The 19,191-nt window shown below is 53.4% G+C and overlaps 1 protein-coding gene across 1 annotated transcript; it reads right to left on the bottom strand.

Annotated features, from left to right (window-relative positions):
- Positions 1-877: 877 nt before the first annotated feature.
- On the bottom strand, positions 878-12,783 carry BPIFB6 (BPI fold containing family B member 6). The gene is made up of 15 exons (XM_032419956.1): positions 12,684-12,783; positions 11,296-11,395; positions 10,124-10,228; positions 9,505-9,654; positions 9,283-9,346; positions 8,788-8,848; positions 7,906-7,997; positions 6,938-7,114; positions 5,803-5,856; positions 5,257-5,430; positions 4,407-4,474; positions 2,926-2,971; positions 2,053-2,116; positions 1,528-1,604; positions 878-910 (listed from the first exon to the last, which is right to left on the bottom strand). Exons 1-15 carry the CDS (start codon positions 12,781-12,783, stop codon positions 878-880), a joined length of 1,365 nt encoding a protein of 454 aa, XP_032275847.1.
- Between the last annotated feature and the right edge of the window lie 6,408 nt (positions 12,784-19,191).

Raw genomic sequence — 19,191 nt, 5'->3', positions numbered from 1 at the left:
CTCAGGACAACGCTGCAGAAGTTGGTACTGTCATCATTCCCCTTTTACAGGTGAGAAAACAGAGGTGAAGTGACCTGCCCAGGGCATACAGCAGCAAGGAGGCAAAGCCAGGACTTGAACCCAGGCAGACTGGCCCAAGAGCCCAAACTCCAATCCCAACCCTGTCCCCTCCCTGACTTGCCAGGTAGACTTGGACCAGTTGTTCTACTCGGAGCCTCAGTCTCATCTGTGAAATGGGTACAGTTCTCACGTCCCTCATGTGTTGTGAGGATTGCAGGGGCTGACACAGGAGAGCTCTTGGAAGCACACTGAGCTTCTGCAGGCTCCCTGTGGATAGGGCCATCCTTAACACAAGATCTGGGGCAAGCAGCTGAGATGGGCTGAGAGGAGCTCTTCCACTTGCTCAGCTGTGTGACCTGGTGAGGGGAGTTGGCCCTGTGCCTCAACTTCCTCATCTGTAAAGTGGGAATGGCCATGTTTGCATGGGTTATTGGGTGGATGAAATGAGATAGTACAAGTAAAGCCTGAAGCATGGCATTCAGCAGGGACTCCATATATGCCCATGCCTGCCCCCCAAGGCTGTGACCAGCGTCCCTCAGATCCCACGCTGGTCTTATACTCTAAAACCCATTGAAGGGGAAGAAAAGGCAGACATCAATTTACTACAAATAAAGACATCGAACCATCAGACGTTCGTGAGGATCTTTCTCCTGTTTATTGTCAAGGCCCAGCCCAGGCCTGCCCGGCTCACTCCTTGTCAAAGGAGGTGGCCAGTCGTGGTAGGAGGGCCTGGCCCACCGGCTCCAGTTGGGGGCTCCTCCAGAGGGCGCAGGTGGGTGGTGGCGTGCGGGCAGCCAGAAGGCCAATCCTGCCCTGGTCATTTCAACTTCAAGTCCAGCACCAGGGCATTCTGGAAGGAAGCAAAGGGCCAGGTAGGGATGAGGGACCATCGTACAGGATGGTTCAGGCCAGTGGCCAGGAAATGGAAACCAGGGTGGTGTGTAGGAGCAGAGGATAAACTAGACCTGCCTGTGGCCCTTCGCGTCTCTAAGTGTCCGTTTTCTCAGTGGTCAAGTGGGAACAGCGTCCCTACCTCCCAGAGTGGAGAGATCAAATGAGAAAGAAGTACATTTAATGCTCTCAGCACAATACTTGGCATGTAATGTAAAGCTAATATTTATTACGCACTAACCGTATGCCTTTAGGTGAATTATCTCAATAGCTCTCTGAGGTGGATACACTCATATTATCATCCCTATTTTAAGCCACAGAAAAAGGTAAAGTAAGTTGCCCGAGATGCCAAAGAAGGAAAGTAGCAGGATTCAAGTTTCCTCCTGGGGAGCCCCTGGCTAAGGGAGGCCCAAGTTCTGAGGGGCAGGGTCTTGCTCAAGAGAGTGGCAGGATTGTACTGATGGCCGCTGCCCTCCTCAAGCCTCCTCCCTCCAGGCTGAGAGAGGCAGGCTTTTGCTCATCACTCATTGGCCAAAAGTATTGACTGACATGACTTTCCTGAGCTCCTTTCCTCACCTCTACTATGCCCAGCTCTGCCAGGTTGTAATCCATGTCCAGAAAGTCTGGAAGTGGGAGCCCAACTTGGAGCGCATCTGAGAAACACAGTAAGAGTCATTTTAGCTGACTGCCCTGCAGTTGATTGATTACTCCTTACAGCCCCTCCTTGGCCGCCTGGAGCACAGTAGTGGGAAATAGCACAGCGACTGGCTCATGATGTCTGCCAGCCAGCACGGGCATAGAGAACATAAGCCTGATCACCATGTATTCACATCCCAGGTCTGGATCAAGATCTGACTCATGGTGTGGGGTCAAGAGCCAAGGGTCCCAAACTGTGCAAGGGGCCTTTGTCCCCAGGCAGGTGACATTAAGACCACATTAGCTTCCTGGCTAATAGGAAAGACCTGGCAATAGCTATCCACTCCGTCTTAGCCTCCCTTATCTGGGACCGGTGAAGGGGCTTTGAGACCACCCAGGTGGCATCCCCTCCTGCTTATAGTGCGTCTTGACACCAGCAAAATCAAAGCCCCCTGGAGCCCTCACCATTGATGACTGGGAGGTATGCTTCTTGGAGATAATCAGTAATGAAGCCAGTCAACTTCTTCTCCTGGGGTTAAGAGAGAAGGAGAGAATACCCACATCCCATCATTCGATTCAACTCAATTCAACAGATTTTGGCAGCCCTCACTTCAACTGGGTCTGGGGACCACAAGAATGAATATTAGAGACATCAAATTGTCCACCTAGCAGCAAAACTGGGCAGGACCCTGTTTGACTGTAGGCTGATGCCTTACACCTCCACTTAGTTCCTGTTGAGTGACGTGTGGGCCTTGGGTCATGGGGCAGGCACGGAGGAATTCAGGACACAGCAGGTGACCTGTGGACCCCATTTTGCTCCTACAGGAAACTCAGTGGTTTTGATCAGTCTTTCATTCACTACCTCTCTGTACCTCAGTTTCCCCATCTGTGAAAGTGGAATATAACAGCACCTATGCGCAGGGATTCAGTGAGTTTGGGTAAAGCACAGAGCACAGCGTAAGTGCTCAGGAAGTGCTACTATTGTTATTATTATTATTGGTGCCTACTGGTCAGGTTCTGTCCTAGGCCTTGAAGCTACAGAGACTAATAAAAAAGACAGCTGGGTCAACCAAGCCAGCCCAGGCTGCTGCTATGCACGACAGTGTTATTAAAATCAATCCAGGGAGATGTCCAGATTCTATCCAGAAAAGGAGGTGGACTCAGAGAGGCTAAGTGACTTTCCCAAGGTCACACAGCAAGTCAGCTGCCCCAAGCCCCACAGTTAAGATGCTCTCTTCCCTCTGCCTCCATTTCAGGGACCATCCCTGCAGTGTCAAGGGAGAATAGGCACAGTCTTGCCCTCAAACCAGACCAGAAAGAAGCACTTGAGACACTTACATTGAAAGCACCAATCGATGAGGACTCCCGTGACAGGCTCAGTAATCTGCATGGGGTTGGGGCGGGGGGGACAAGGTGTGGGCAGGGCAGTCAGAGCCACTGTCCCTGGCCATGGATAAAGGGGATCTCAAACACCTACAAACCCTCCCTGATGCAGAAGTCCCTACACAGCCTTCAGACCAGGTGCTCTTAAGTCCCTGCTTGGATGCTACCTATGATGGGGCACTCCTCACCTTTCATTACAGCCCATTTTGTTTCCTACAGCTCAAACCACTCCCTCTTCTCATTGGTTCTGACTCTTCCCTCTGGGACCCCCAGCCATGTCTATGCTCCTGCCCAAGGCCAGGCATGCAGAGGTTTGCTGCCCAACGAGTCAGCCCCAAATCCTTGCAGGACACAGGATTAGGACCCTTCACGTGACCCCCTCCCCTGCACAGCCTCTAGTAAGCATTAATACATGATGGCATCAAAACAGGCCATGTGATGGTCATCTGGTGGCTTTATCTTCCCAAGTTCTATTCTCTATTCAGTAGCAGACCTCCCATTTTCCAATCTCATTCCAAGGCATACAGAGTCCCAGGGTGAGCACATGACCCAGACCTGGCCAGTCAGAACGTTCCATCTCTGGCATCAGGGACCAGTGTCAAATTGGTCATGTGATCCATGCTAAACCAGTGAGAAGTGGCCTTGGTAATTGATAACTATTGGACAAGAGGGGGTTGGGGTCACTTTGCCACCACCTAGGGACAGGCTGCCTGAGAATTTAACCAACAAAGTGGACAGCGAAGACCAAGGGAGGAGGGAGATCCTGAGGATTTTGTGCACCTAAGATCCAGCCATGCTTGAAATTAAGATCTACCCCTAGAGTTTTCAATTATGTGAGCCCAAAGATTCCCTTTTGGGCTTAAGCCAGTTAAGTTGGAATTGTCTCTGGCACTGAAAGAATCCTGGCCTAACACAAGTCAGATCAGAGATTAAGACAAACATAAAAGGTAATGAGGAAAAAGTATGATATTGAAGTAGGATAATGAGTATAATGTATGGAGCCAATGCCTCACATAGACGGAGCTCTACAAATGTTAGCTGTTATTAGTAGAAGGACAGGCTTCCAGGAGAAGGTGGCATTTGAGGTGGGTGCTGGGTGGCAGGTGGCATTTGGATGACATGGACAAAAGCTTATTAATGGAAAAGGGGACATGGTCCCATGATCAGACTCACTGTGCAAGAGCCTAGTGGAAGAGCAGGAGTGGTGGTGGGAGAATTTGAGAAGGGCCTTGAATGCCAGGCTAAGATTTGAGAAAAGATCATGCAGATAATGGGGAGCTATTGAGGATTCTAGAAAAGGGATAGTGACCAGAACAGCCTGGCAGTGTGGGCCATGCTGGATGGATCAGAGGGAGACCCTGAAGCAGAAAACCAAGTGCTGTTGGTAATGCCCATGTGGGGGAACAGGGACACCAGCATGGGCATCAGACTCCTACCTGTCCAGAGAGGTGACCATCTGCAGACGATTCTCATGAACTGAGTACTGGATTTTCAGGTTGAAGTGCTGGCAGGTGGCAGATGGGGACAAAAACAGGGAAAAGACAGTGGGTGCCCCATAAGGGCTTGTAAAACCAGGGGCTCCACCACCTTTCCAGTACCATTGCCATAGCAAAGCAGGGGTCTTCCTCTCTGCTCATTCCACCTTCGGAACTGAATCTAGTAGTCTCCCCATGCCCCCAGCCCAGGTTCCTCAGCATCTCTCTACCTGCCCCAGGACCGGACTCTCAAAAATGCCTGGCACATTTGTAGGTCCTTGCACACACCACGTTATTGCTCCAGCCTTTGCACATCCTGTTATCTCTACCTGGAATGCCCTCTATCACCAGCATCAACCCTTTCTCTGGCCAGTCCTGCTCAACCTTCAAAACATAGCTCAGGCATCACCTCCTCTGGGAAGTCCTCTGTGATTTCCTCACCTAGATTTGAAATCTTTCTAGCCTCCCATATTCTCCTGGGTGAGCCCTTCTCAGCCTTTGTATATGCTAATGACTGTTGGAGGAAGGAAAGGAGGTAGAGAAGGAGGGAAGAAGAAAGGTAGGGAGGGAGAAGAGAGAAAGGAAGGAGTCAACTATTGACCCTCAGTTTGTTGATCTTTCTAGCCATTCAAAGGTTCAGTGGCAGAGCCAAGGATCAGACATCAGGTGACAGCTCCCAGGAGGTTAGGATCACATAATTGGGATTAATTAAGGATTTTTCAATCCATTACTTGGCTATCAACTAAAATCCTACACTCCAGCCTTGAATATCCATAAGGTGGGGCTTAAATAGGAAACAGATTCTACTCACACTTTCCAGGAGAAAGAGGGATACAGGAGCCTTGCCCCGCCGCCGAGCAGCAAACATCTCCAGGGTGCCATGGAGATGCAGCAGGCTATTGCCTGTCTTCATGGTGACCTTGGGGGGCTTGTTTATCCTGATCTGGGTCACCAAGGGCTTCGGCTTGGGATAGGCCTTAGCTACCTACAGAAACCAGGACATTCCCCTCAGGGCCCACCCTCAGATGGGTGGCTTCAGCTGAAACCAGGAGTCCGTCATGAAATAGGTCCCTTGGCCACAGGAAACATGACATGCAAGGGCAGGGATGTGTCTATCAGGAAATAAAAGAAACAAAACAAGCAGTCTGCTCTTTCTTATTGGACATAGAAAGTACAACTCACAAAAGCTGAGCTGTTTCTATGCTGGACCCAAAGAGTACTTTATGGAGAAGTTGGGATATTCCACATCAGACAAGGAAAATGTGACCTTGAAAAGCTGCCTCCCAAATCCCTTGTCCCTTCAACTGGAGAACAGGGCAGGGGAGATATGGAGATCATGGGCAGTTAGGACACTCACTTTAGGGATGAAGCCAGCCAGTGTCTTCGTGGTTTGTGGGGGCAGCTGACCAATCTACCAAATAAAAGCAAGGTTAGGATTACTGAAGCCTTCCCCTGCCCTTCCTAAGAGACACCTCCTCTGACTCTATAAGGTAAGCCCTCTGAGGTTCCCTCCAACATAATATTACCACTGTGATTAAGTAGATAAGGAGCTCCTGGGTAGCCCAGACTGTGGCTTACATGACCCAATGTCCATGGCTCTTAGCATAAGGTCAGATGCTGAGAAAATATTCGATGAAAAAGTGGCAGGCAGATGGGAGAATGGATGGATGTGATGGGTGAGAGAAAGGTGGATGGATGGATTTGTGGGTGGATAGATGACTGGGGAAATGGATCAACAAATGAGTGCTGAATGGATGCATGGATGGATGGATGAGCACTTATGTAAGAGAATGAATAACAGATGGGCAGGTGGATGGGGTGGGTGGAGGGATGAAAGGAATGATGGAAGGGAGGATGGCTGGGTAAGAAGATATGGAATGGTCTGATAAATGAATGGGAAAGTGGATAAATAATGGATTGATAGGTGGGAGGATGGATGAGAAGGTACATGGATGGATGGTGGGTGCATGGATAGGAGGATGAATGGATGGATCCGTGGTGATGGATGGAAGGATGGATGAATGGACGGATGAGTAGGAGGATGGATAATGGAGAGTTGAGTGGGTAGATGGGTGTTTGGGTGGTGAAGGATGGATGTATATACTCACTTATTCAATAGTACCAGACCCTGTTCTAGGTGTGGATAATATGAAGGGTGGATGGATGGTAGCTGGAAGGATAGAGTCTAGGGCATGAATACATGATAGCGAGATGGATAGACAAGTGGCTGATGACTGGATAAAAAAAGGTGGATGGATGGCCAGTGCATGAGATTTGTAGGTTGATGGATAAATACCTGGTTGCATGGACAGTTGGATGGATAGATGAGTAGATGGTGGTTACATGGACAGAGAGATGGTGGGTGCTGGGGCAAACTGATGATAGAAACCCAAATCAGTCCCAGCATCTCCAGTCTTGGTGCTGTCCACAGCCCCAGGATAATTCTCAGAACAGACACACCAAGCAGGGACTGTCATTACTGGGCAGCTCACCTTCATATCATGGACATTCACATCGAAGGACTTCTGTAGAAGGGCCAGCTCTGCGGTGAGGAAGGCGGCCGAGAGCAGCAGCTGTGAGGAGCCTTCAGCATAGCCCTCAGGGAACTCGAAGGCCTCCCCAGCATCAGCAAGCTGGATGGTGTTGCCCTCTTGCTGCTGCACCGTAGGCTTGGGACAGCGGGGAGAGAGATGCTCAGCCTTGGCCGTGAGCTCAGCCATGGCTGGAGACAAGACTCTGTCCTCCAAACTAAGTGGCACTCAAAACCAGCCCCCAACTCAGCAAGTCATTCGATGGTAGAGCCAAGAGCAGGCTATCCTCCCAGTGTATAGATGGGTAAACTGAGATCCGTGAGGATAAGAGAATCAGTCACTGAGCCATGGGTGGTTGCTCATGGGATTGCTTAAGTAACCCCAGTTAATCTGACTGAGAGTTGGAGCGGCTCAGCGTTCTGTTTATTCTCAGAAGGAGGTAAGTGGCAAACAATGCAGGGCCTGAAAGATCCACACTGGAGGAAGACTTCCCAGGGAGATGATGTTGTGGGATTTTTCTTCCCATTCCTGGAAGAGGCATCTCACCTGTCACCTGGAGTTCTGAAGACCTGGCTGAGGACCCAACTCCACCACAAACTCACAGTGAGACCCTAGCCAAGTCCTGCCTCCCCCCAGGCCCCAGTGTTCCCATCGGTACAACTGGGTGAGCCACTCATTGGGAGAAGCAGACAACCTTGGCGAAGGTGTGAGTGTGGGGTCAGCGGTCCTGGAAGTCAGCTTAGGACTCAGGGTTCATATTGAGAGCAGAAAGAGAAAGAAAGCTTCAGTGTCAGGGAACACTCTCATGGTGGGCTTGGTCTGCCAGGGCCTGAGGGACCCTCCCACCCTCCGCACTCCAGTCCAGCCACCTCCCTGGCAGAAGCAGGCTCGTGAGAACCCCAGTCCCCTGGTGGCCCCCTGGCACTTACACTGAAGTCCACTTGGATGTAGCTGGCCGTGGTGGTCGGTATGGACGTCAGGACATATTTGACTGTGCCCATCTGACCCACGGGCATGGGGGCTGTGCAAGAGGGGGTTCTATTCAGAGAGCCGCCAACTGGGGGCAGGTCATACATGCTGGCCCCAGCCACCTGCTACCTGAGCTGGCCGGGGTGCCAGGAAACCTTGCCCTCTGTGTGACCCAAGGCAAGTTGCTTAGCCTCTCTGGGCCTCAGTAATTTCATCTGTAAAATGGAGGCAGCAGTGGCTGGCCTGGAAATCCCACTCCCTCACATCACTCTACAGGCACAGAGCTCGAGAGTTTCCTGAGAGGTGTTGTGGCTCAGTTCCCACAATAGACTGGCGCGATCAGGATTCTTGGCTCTGTTTTACAGATGCACAGACTGAGGCTCAGAGGAGTAAAGTGAACCAGGCCACGCTGCTGAGCACATGAGCCAGTTTTCTTCATTCCCAGCCATTGGGTTTTCCTCTCACCCCACTAGGGAACCCTATGAACCCCGAGATCACAGAGGGAGTAGATCCCCTTGACAAAGGAAAGAGTCAGGTGTCATCACTATAGGATTACTATTCAGGGTGCAAGGTTTCTAGACGAGCCCACCAAGGCTGCTGTCCTTGGAGTCTGGGGGTCATGTATAGAACATTGGATGGAGGACTAAGACAAAAACCCCAGAGTCCCTCAGAGCCTCAGGTTTCCCATCTGGACAGTTGGGGGTTGGACAGATACGGCGACCTTAGACTTCCTCAGTCCCAAGGCTGGGCTTGGAGCAGGCGCTTGAATGGGGAGTGGAGGCTTCCAAACCCAGCCATCCTGATGTCCTATGTGGGAGCGAGGCATGGCTGGGGCCACTCACCATTCAGGTTGGCCCACTTCCTGTTCACATACACCAGGACCGCATCGATGGCTGGACACATCTGGAAGCAGAGAAGGTGCTGGGCTGAGGGGCCGCTGCATGGAGGGTCTCACTCCTCACAGCTGAATGGTACTCCATGGGGAGACCCAAAAGCCCTGGAGGGACAGGGACTGGAGAGGAAACCGAGGCCACAAGTCACACAGAAAGTCAGTGGCAGAACCTGGACTAGACTCCAGAGCTGCTGACCACAGCCTGCAAAATCAGCAGGGACTCGTTCCCCAGCAAATGGTAATCATTCCTCCTTCTGTGCTCGTGGCAGACATCACTAGATGATCAAGGCACTTTCTCCTCCTGAGCCAGCCACAGCCTCGGAGTCCTCCTCAGCTGTGGGGTCAGTCAGTCAGGGTCACACCCGAGAGAAAACGCTCTTGCCAGCCCTGGTCTGAGCACTGCCACGGATGCAGATGCGGGTGGAGGTTTGCTCTGGGCACTCACCAGGCTCGGAAGAACTTTGTGCAGGGTGCTGTCCAGGAACTTGTTGACAACCTTAGGCAGCATGCTGGACACAGAGGATGGCGACAGGGCACAGATGGCAGGCAGGTAGGCACAGGACATACAGGGACACGACAAAGGAAATGCAAGGGCTCAGGATGTGGGATGCTGGGCAGGGGTGGCGATGTGGACCCCACCCACCTCCCCAGCCATAGAGCCCCTCACTTGCTGGGCAGGTTGGTCTTCACGCTGACCAGGATGATCTCACAGTCCTCGCTCTTAAACATGGGGAGGCCCGTTTCCTCATCCTGCAGAAGCCGGTTGGTAGCTGTGATGTTCAGAGCCACGATGATCTCCATGTTCCCACCCATGAAGCTGGAGGGACGGGTAAGCAGGCATCATGGGCATCTTGGCCACTGTGGCCACCATCCCTGGCTCCTCCGTGCTCTCAGTCTCAGCAGCTCGGGGAGGAGGAAAGGGTGAGGCACCGCCCCCACAGGACAGAAAAGAGGATGGGACCTGCCCAAGGTCCCAAAACCAGTCTTTCCTGTTCCCTCTTGCTTTGGGGAACTCCTACACATCCTTTAAAACCCTTCTCAGCATCATTATCTCCCCAGAGCCTCTTCTGATTGCCCTCACACTGTTGGGCTTCCTCTGTCCTAGGCTAATCACTCAGTCCGTGATCGTCTGTGCTCAGGTCTGGTTCCCACCAAATGTAGGAACCAAATATGCACCATCTCAGAGCACAGCACCCAGGTGGTTCACAGTAGGTACTCAATAAATGACACGTAAGAGTAAGACAAGGTCATCCTCCTCCCTCCCTCCCCTCCTCTGCCATACTCACCTCTTGCCAGTGATGGTCATGCCGGTGGACACACACTGGAAAATGCCCACCCCAGGGATGAAGTTCAATGTGATGACAGGCAACTGCACATCCTTCACTTTCAGACTGGGAGGGGACAGACATCCACAGCAATGAGAACCGGACAGTTGAGACCCAGGCGCCCTTAATCCATTCCTCCACCACCTTGCTGGGAACTCTTGGGTAAATCCCCCATCCCATGCCACAGGGATAAGCCTGCCTCGTGGGGCCATTGTGAAATGCAAAGGCTGAACACAAATCAGTTTGTACACAGAAGTACTTGTCATGTGTGAGTTGGGACACTTGGCTGTGTGATCTTGGGCTGCACCCTTCCCCTCTGGGGGCTTCAGTTTCCCCACTGGCAGAATGGGGAGGTTTGCTTAGATCAGGGTTTGTTAACGGTGCCACTGTTGACATTTTGGGCAGAATAATCTTTGTTGGGGGGGGGCGGTCCTGTGTCTCGTAGGATGTTTAGCAGCATCCCTGGCCTCTACCCACCAGAGGCACAAGATGCATCTCGGTCCACCCACTCCAGCAAGCTGTGATAACCAAAAATGTTTCCAGACATTGCCAAATGTCCCTTGGAGGCAAAATCACCCACTGTTGAGAACCACCAGTCGAGATCCAGGATAACAGAGATGTGGCATATCGAACAACCCCCCACCCATTGCTGACCTGAGCTCTCGGCAGGTATTGCTAATTGACCACAGTCTATTTCCCGCTCAGTGCAGAGTGCTCAGAGCCCACCCTCCCCAGCACATCCTTCCAGGCAGCCCCTACCAATCAAGCCCATAGGGCACTTGCAATGGAACCAATTTGCCTCGTCGTTAGATGGTGGCTGATACCTTTCTGCCTCTGTCATTTGAGAACTTTTCGCGTGCATTCAGTGAGCCCCTGCTGCATGCCGGGAGTTGGAGTTTGACTTCTCAACCTCACTTCCTCCACCCAGTGACCCTGCTCATGAGACTCAGCAATTGTCTCCAGTGGATGAGTGAGGTCCAGGCAGGAGCAGTGACCTACCCGAGGTCATACAGCAAAGCCAGGAAGAGACCCCAGGCCCTGCCCCAGCTCTCCCTCGTGCCCTCTCAGGTCCTGGTCACAGCATTCCCCACCACCCTCTGCCCTGTCACCCCCAAGGCCCCTCTCCTGCTCACTTGGTGATGCCCTTGATGGGTTTCACCCCCGGCCGATTCTTGCCCGCCTCAGCTGCCATCTCTTCCAGGATGTGGCTCTCATCCATGGCATTCTGCACCTCTGGAAGGGGGGTGGTGGTGTCCAGAGAGATACTTAGCTGGGCTCCCCACTACTTTCCTGCCCGGGGCCACCTCTCAGGCATCCCAGGCACAGGCCATTCACAAGTGGCACCACCCTGTGCCCATAGTCCCTGCGCCCCACCCTGGGCTGGGTGAGCCAGGGACCCAGAGAGGAGTCACGTCTGGCCCCTGCCCTCCTCCAGCCTCATGGGGGAGACAGTCACCAGCACTGACAGTAACAGGTGACAAGAGCCATAATACGCAGACAGCTGGAAGAACCACAGGAGGGGTTTGGGCCAGGAAGAGAAGAGCTAGGGAAGGCTTCCAGGAGGAGGCGGCATATCAGTTGGTCCTTGAAGGAGGGATAGGAACTTTCACCAGGAAGCACAGACGTAAAGAAGGCTAGTCCACGAAAAATGCAAAAGTGGAGAAGCAGGGAAGAAGGCTACATGGAGAGTCAAGAGTGAGAAATTCAGCAGGGCTGGAGGGTGGGGAGGGACATGACAGGGATGGAGCAGTTTGCAGGGGGCATATCATGGGGGTCCGAACCCCAAGCTAGAGTGCTGACTTTATCCTGTGGCCCAGCCACTCTCAAAGCTGCGTGACTAGGGAGCTCTGAGAGCTTGTTGAAGATGCAGATGCCGCTGGTTCCCCGGGCCTGGAGGCCCCACCCCTGAATGGCACCGTGCCAGAAACACCTGCACAACGGTCATAGGCCGATTCCCAGAGAGGGGACAAATACCGAGCCCGAGGAACTGTCATCAGCCCTTTGCACCAGCACGTGACTTCATTTCCCCTAAAGTCGTGGAGCTAGGAGGTGGCAAATAACTTTTACTAAAGGCCCTCCAGGAGATTGTAATCTCGCATTTCATGGTAAGGACTGGCCGCCCTATTTCACATTTCTTTACATTTTACATTGACAGATGAGCGGACTGTAACACAGAGCAGTAAGCCCTTGCCCGAGGTCACACAGCAAATTGTTAGCAGAGCTGGAATTTGGCTCCGGTCTGTCTTCCTCACAACCCGCTTATGGCCCCCAGGCCTGCTATCAGGGCCAGGAGAGGCTCTGGGAAAGCAGGGTTTCCAGCTCTGCCTCCAGCTTGTGGAGGGACCTTGGACAAGTCATGCCATTTTCTCTGGGCCTCAGTTTCCTCCTCTGTAAAACGGAGGAATAATATCATTGCTGCTAACTTTATTTTGAGGATCATGGGGTGCTCAAAGCCATGCAAACAGGAGCGGTCACCACCTACCACCTGCCCCCAGCCCCGTGCCCGAGCCCGCCAGCTCACCGCAGTTCATGATGTCCATGCCCAGCCGCAGCAGTGCCCCGGGGTCAGCTCGGGTGTGGGTCAGCAGGCCGCAGAGTGCCAGAAACAGGATCCGCGGCATGACTCCACCTGTGCCATGGGGCCAGAATTGGGTGCAGCCCCCCTAGGCCCTGGTTCCTCTGGGGACCTCCCATGCTCCAGAAGAGAACAGGCACCCTGGATGGTCTTGGGGGACCGGGAGCCTTTGAACTCCAGCCAGTTCAGCAAACCTCATTACTGACTTCCAGAGGGGTCAAAGAGTGTCCAGATTAAACACAGGACTTTGGGGGCACCCCAGGAAGGTCACTTCCCTTTTCTAAGCCTCAGTTTCCCCATCTGTGAGCATGATGGGTTCTGACCAGCTGGCATTATGGGGTTGGTGGGAGGTTCAGCTGCTGTTTTTCATAAGTTCAAGGGCAGCTCAGTGCCAGGCAATGCTGGGGCCACAGAGGGGACTGCGAATGGGGGAGCCCTCTGCTCCCCCCACCCTGACACTACAGCCAATGGCATCCCCCACTTCCTCCAGCTCAGTCTCACTTCCAGAAATCTCAGCTCACAGCTCCTTAAGGCCCCTTGAGATATTATCACACCAGAAGGGAAACTGAGGCACACCAAGGTCTCATAGACAGTGAGTAGAGAACTGAATAAGGACCTCCCCGGGCCCTTCAAGGTTTCCAGAAAAGCCTCACCCCAACTGGACCCCCAGAAATCCCTCCTTCTTACTTACCGAGAGCTGAAATTCTCCCGAGCAGAGGCCAAGGGTTTATTTCAGGTTTGAGCTGCGGCTGAAAAGAATTAAGGAGGGACCACGGGGCCTGGCCTGTGTCACCCAGAGAGGGGGAGTTCCAGCTGGACTCCTGCTAACAGCAGACTCGGCCAATGGGGGCTTCACGGACCCACAAACAGAGATGGGTGCCTACCGGGGCCGCCTCCCCGGCCAGAGCCCCTACTTGCATTCATTCATTCGCCTCACATTTACTGAGTGCCTACTATATGTCAGGCAGACCGGGCCACAAGGTACACATGGCAGAGATGGTCCTGCTCCTCCCGAATCTTAAAGAGAAGCAATAGAATGGGATAGAGTGTGTGCATGCGTGTGTGTGTGTGTGTGTGCGCGCGCGCGCGCCTGCATGCTCACCCGGGGCATGAGGGCTGGGGTGGTCAGAGAAGGACCCTCTGAGAAGGAGATATTTAGGCTGAGATCTGAAGGATGAGAAGCAGCTAGCTTTTAAAAAGCCAGGAAGACCATTCAGGCCTACAATCAATATTTGCTAAATGAAAGTGTGATCTCTTTCTCTGTCATTCAATTTTTAGAGATCTATTTGGGCTTAAACATAATCAGTTTTAGTGTTTCCTCGACCTCTGTAAATACACACACACTCATGTGCCATGGGCATGTGTGGGATACATGCATGCCCAATGCCAAACCTCTTTGAAAATCCCCAGAGGTACTGTGAAGTTCAGTGTCAGGGTGACAGAGCTGGGAGGGGCTTGGTGAAGGTCACCTCCGGCTCCAGCCCTATCTCCCAGCCCCAAGACAGCACCACCTCAGTCTCCCCATGCCCAGGCCAGAGCTATTGCCAGGTATTAGGGCTACTCTGGTAGGGGATGCCTGGGTGGTTCAGTTGGTTAAGCATCTGCCTTCAGCTCGGGTCATGATCCCAGGGTCCTGGGATTGAGTTTCACATCGCGTCCCTCACTGGACTCTCTGCTCAGCGGGGTGTCTGTTTCTCCCTCTCCCTCTGTCCCTCTCTTCCACTTGTGCTCTCTCTTGTGCATGCTTTCTCCCTCTCAAATAAAGAAAATCTTTTTAAAAAAAAAAAAAAGGCTACTCAGGGGATAAGCAGCTTGGAGTAACAGGGTCGTGTGAGTGTTTCTGGGACAGTCAATGCCAGGTTTTGTTTCTGGCTTTGCTTGTCCTTTGCCTAGGCTGTTGCTCCTTCTTAGAATGCCCCCCCCATCCACAGCCTGCTCATCCCTCAAGTCCTAATTTCAGCCTTTGCCTCCTCTACCAGGAAGCCTCCCTCAATCCCCAACTACCCCCAGTCTCAAAGATCACAGCTTGAACTTGACTGTATTCTTAATCCATCCCACCCAAGATGACTGTCTCCTGCTGTCTCCACCCCATCCTTTGCTCACACGTTTTCCTCCACCTGAAGTCCCTTCCTCCCTCTCTCTGCCTGGCAAATGCCTAGATGCCGACTCCCTGTCCCGGTTGCCCCAGCTTAGCTCTGAGCTCCTGCGAAGCAGGACCTCCATGGTCTTCCCTCAGCCTCAGTTGGAGCCCAAGGAGACCCCTCAGATCTTCTGTCTCCATCTTGCCTAAGTCCTGCAGCATCTGAAGATTTCAGTGGTTTCCTATCAGGTGGGGGGCCCCAGGCGGGGATCAGGACATAGATCCAAGCCCTGACCCTGCCACTCACTTGCTGTGTGATCTCAGGCAAGTCCCTTCTCCTCTCTGGGCCTCAGTGTTCTCATCTGTAAAATGACAGGGCTGGAGAAGACACTATCTGGGGAGAGTTCCACGCATGGGGCCTGTCCTTACCTTGCTGAGCCCAGGGATGTCCTGCAGATGACTGACCTCTGCCTCCTAACCCTGGGACGAGAAAGTCCTTATATTCAGGAACCTGATTAGCTGTTTGGGTAATTAAGGGTTTAATAAGGCCCAGATCATTATCTAGCAGCCCAAAGAGCAGAGCCCCGACGCTCACGTGATGCTTCAGTCTCTTCCAATGTCAATAACACAGAGGAGGAGAGTGGCTGGGGAGCCTGGGTGCTGCACGAGGGTGGGCACTGGGGCGGGGAGGATGCGGTCACCTTAGCCGGCCTCAGGGCTCACACTGCCCCCTCCCCTGCACGCAGCACCTCCCACCAGGTTGGACACATAGTTGGCACTCATCTGTTTCTTCCACATTCATTGAGAACCTACTGTGTGCCGGGCCTGCGCAGGGCACTAGGGGTGCTGCATTGAACAAGGCTGTTGGGGTTCCTCCTGGATCCTACAGGGGGAGATGGACGTGCCACAAATCAACAGTCACAGAGCCAGGTCATTCCTGGGGAGGTAAGAGTAGTGGAAGCCGCTGAACCAGAGGGACAGGATAGGAAGGGAAGCAAGGGGTTGACGTTAGAGCCGAAGATTCCTGGAGCAGAGGGTGTTGGAGCTGATGCCCGAGGCGTGAGGTGTTTCAGGCCGGTGCCGGCAAGTGCAAAGGCCCGGCAGACATCGCTGGACCACCTGAGATGCACACAGGGCACCAGGGGCTAACAGCCCCATGGGGGATCCTCAGAGGGACCCTCCTAGAGGAAATGCCAGGAGCTGGTAAATAGCAGGTGAGCTTCTCTCAAGGTCCGAATCTGGGACAATGAGGGCAGGGTGATCCCAGGGCCACACTCAAGCCGGTCATGGAGCTGGGGCTGGAACTCGGGCTTGGGTGTCCAGCCTCTCATGTGCTTTCCACGATGCCTTAGGAGGCCTGGCTGGGGTGATGGCAAGTCCCGAGGGGCTGCTGGAGGACTGAGGTTTTCCTCATCTGCCCCACAGGGAGCTCAGAGCTCTGGAAGATGGAGGAAGCCACTGTGCCCGATACACACTGGGGTCCCTGAGGCCAGAGGGGGCAAGGGCCTGCCTGAGGTCAGCGGGAATGAAGCCAGGTTGGGACAGGAGGAGAGAAGGTCCTAGGTCGGCCCAGCCAGTCTCTATCCTGATCTGAGCCCTGAGCTGGAGGAGCCAGTCCACAGATAGCATCGTTTTATCGCTGCTGATCCGCCCCTGACAGACAGAGGGACAGACAAACCTCACCTCCTCCTCCCGAGTGCAAAACTCCCCCAGTGTGCCTCAAGTCAGCCGGCTCTCCCTGCCTCCCCCCCAGGGCCGTCCTGGGTACTGTGGGGAGAGCAGGGAGGCAGGAAGGACATGGTGGGGAGGCTGGAGAAACCCCCTGGCCTAGGTTCAGAGCTCGGGGCCCTGGGCTGGCCACTGCCCTCGCAAGCTATGTGACCTTGAAATGCTGTTTCATCCTCTCTGTCATGAGGGAGGAGAATAACAATAGGCTTTCTGAGAGGGAAAAGGACATTCACGCCAACCCCTATTGCCCTAAGCTCAAAGTCAGTTGGTCATAACCAAGCTCTAATGGCCAGAGGGGAGGCAAGCTCCCTAAAAATAAAATTACTGTAAGGAAACAGTCTTTCCTGGGGCCTTGGGTCACCACACGGCTTCAGGGTCCCCGGGGGAGGCCGGGTCCAGCACGCTTGTGGCTGGACCTGCTGTCGGCACTCTGACCCAGCTAGCATTCTGCTGGCGGTAGTAGGGACACGAGGGCACATTTCCTGTGCCTGTGACCGGAGCCCGGCCTCGGGCTAAGTGTTTGACCTGCACTAGAGCATTTAAACTTTAGGACTACCCTGTGAGATGAACACTTTGACAATTTTCTCCATTTTACAGGTAGAGAAACTGAGGCTCAAGGTCAAGTCACTGGGTCAAGGTCATACAACAAGTGATGGCACAACCAGGAGCTGAGTCTGGATCTAAGGGACTCCAGATCCCAAGCCAAGACTTGCCAAAGCGCACCCAAGAGGGCTCCTGCCTGACAGCCTGACCTCCCTTCCCCACACCCCAGCATTGCCTGTCTGGTCCCTACAACACCCACCCCACCTGCGCTGCAAATTCAGCCATCCTCCAGGACCCGCTGTTGCTGCTTCCTCCAGGGAGCCCTCCTAACCCCTTTCCTCCCCCTACCTCTCTGACACTGAAGACAGGGCCAGTCCTGAAGCTCAATGCCATCTTTCCCCTTCCCTGCAGACGCTGTGGGGACCCAACAAAGGGGACTCCCACATCTACCCATGGGAATGGGTCTCCACATGGCTTCCTGGGGCTGGGGACTGGGGCAAGCCTGGGCCAGCATTTACACGTGTGAGCAGCTCACTAAGCACACATTTATGTGCACTTGCCGTGTGCTGAGCTCCGTGAGGGAAACCACAGATACGATCAACCGTAGTCTGAAAGTGAAGGACATCAGAGTCACCAGGGTCGAGGGGTGTGGGCGTGGCCAGGGGAGCCTGCTTTGGAGCTGGTTGACAGGGGCAAACCGATTCAGGTTAAGGTTTCCTGGGGGAGAAAGAGCAAGGGCAAAGACTTAGAGAGCAAGTGTGCAAGGTGTGCGTGCATGGGGGTGGGCGGGGAGGTGGGGCGCGGAGGGGGCTAATCTGTGAAGGGGCCAGACCTGAGAGGAGGCGGGCCTTGCCTTCTCCACCCCATGTGTCCAGAGCTGTGACTGCCCCCTTCTCTGAATGCATCCTTGCACTCTCATCCTATGATAAACTATTTATTTTTTTAATGTTTCATTTATTTATTCATGAGAGTCAGAGAGAGAGAGAGAGACAGAGGCAGAGGGAGAAGCAGGCTCCCCACCTAGCAGGGAGCCCGATTTGGGACTCGATCCCAGGACCCTGGGATCATGACCTGAGCCGAAGGCAGACGCTTAACCATCTGAGCCACCCAGGTGCCCTCATCCTATGATAAACGAGGGAATTCAGTGCGTTCCCTTCAGAGTGAGTGTGATGTTAACCCTTCTCAGCAGCGGGTGTTTGGATCCCTGGACTGACCACTTAACTAGATGGATCCTGGATCCTGAGCTCACAATCTGGTCCTAAGTTATTACCTTTCTCTTCTGGCTGGCTCTGTATCTTAAAATTTTTGTCTTTCTCATATTCCAAATCACCTAGCCTCAGGCTAAGCCTATATTAAGTACCAATAAAAGTAGGATTAATGAATGAATGAACTAAGCAACCAAATGAAATAAAAATCGTGCCGTCCTGAATACAGTCACAAGGTTGGATGTTACAGCCGGGCCCTCAGAGCTGCTCACACACCCCCCACACCCCACCCCCACCAACCACCCAGACTCTGGGTTTGCTCCAGGCCTCTCAGCCTGTCACACTAAGACTTCAGGGTGAACCCATAACCCTTAGACGGGAAGAGGCTAGTGTCACACTGTACCAAAGGCTGAGGGTGGGAATTCAGGCACCTTTTACCCCCAGAGAAACATAAACAGAACGTGAATCCTGTATATCTAGGCAGGAAGGAACACTCTGTCTGGCTAAGAGCTTAGCTTATCAAGGAAAGGAAATCACAGCTTTGGCTTGCCAGGATTCATGTCCCTTGGTCTTCCTTAGGCCATCTTGTTGTGCATGAGCCTCGGAATTCAGAGAACTTCCAGCAGCAAAGGACTGAGACTTGGTTTGTGAGGCCACAGGCCCAGGAGGCAGGCCCCCTCCTTCCTACAGACACTTGCCTGTGGTCCGAGTAAGCCCAAGGTAGAGATGCTGTCCGAGAAGGCAGTGCACTCCCTGTCACCTGAGGCTTGTGACCCAAGGACAAGCCCCAGATGGGGTGCTGGTGAGCAGGAGAGGGAACTGGACATCTCATTCCTGGAGCCCAGGAAGGGCGCAGCCCTAGGCATCTGCTGCCGCATCCCGCTCTGAGACCCGCCAC

The sequence above is a fragment of the Phoca vitulina genome, unplaced genomic scaffold, assembly GCF_004348235.1.
Source record: "Phoca vitulina isolate PV1807 unplaced genomic scaffold, GSC_HSeal_1.0 scaffold22, whole genome shotgun sequence".
NCBI lineage: Eukaryota > Metazoa > Chordata > Mammalia > Carnivora > Phocidae > Phoca > Phoca vitulina.
Note: the sequence above shows the minus strand (reverse complement) of the source record. Positions and strands in the feature narration are given on the sequence as shown.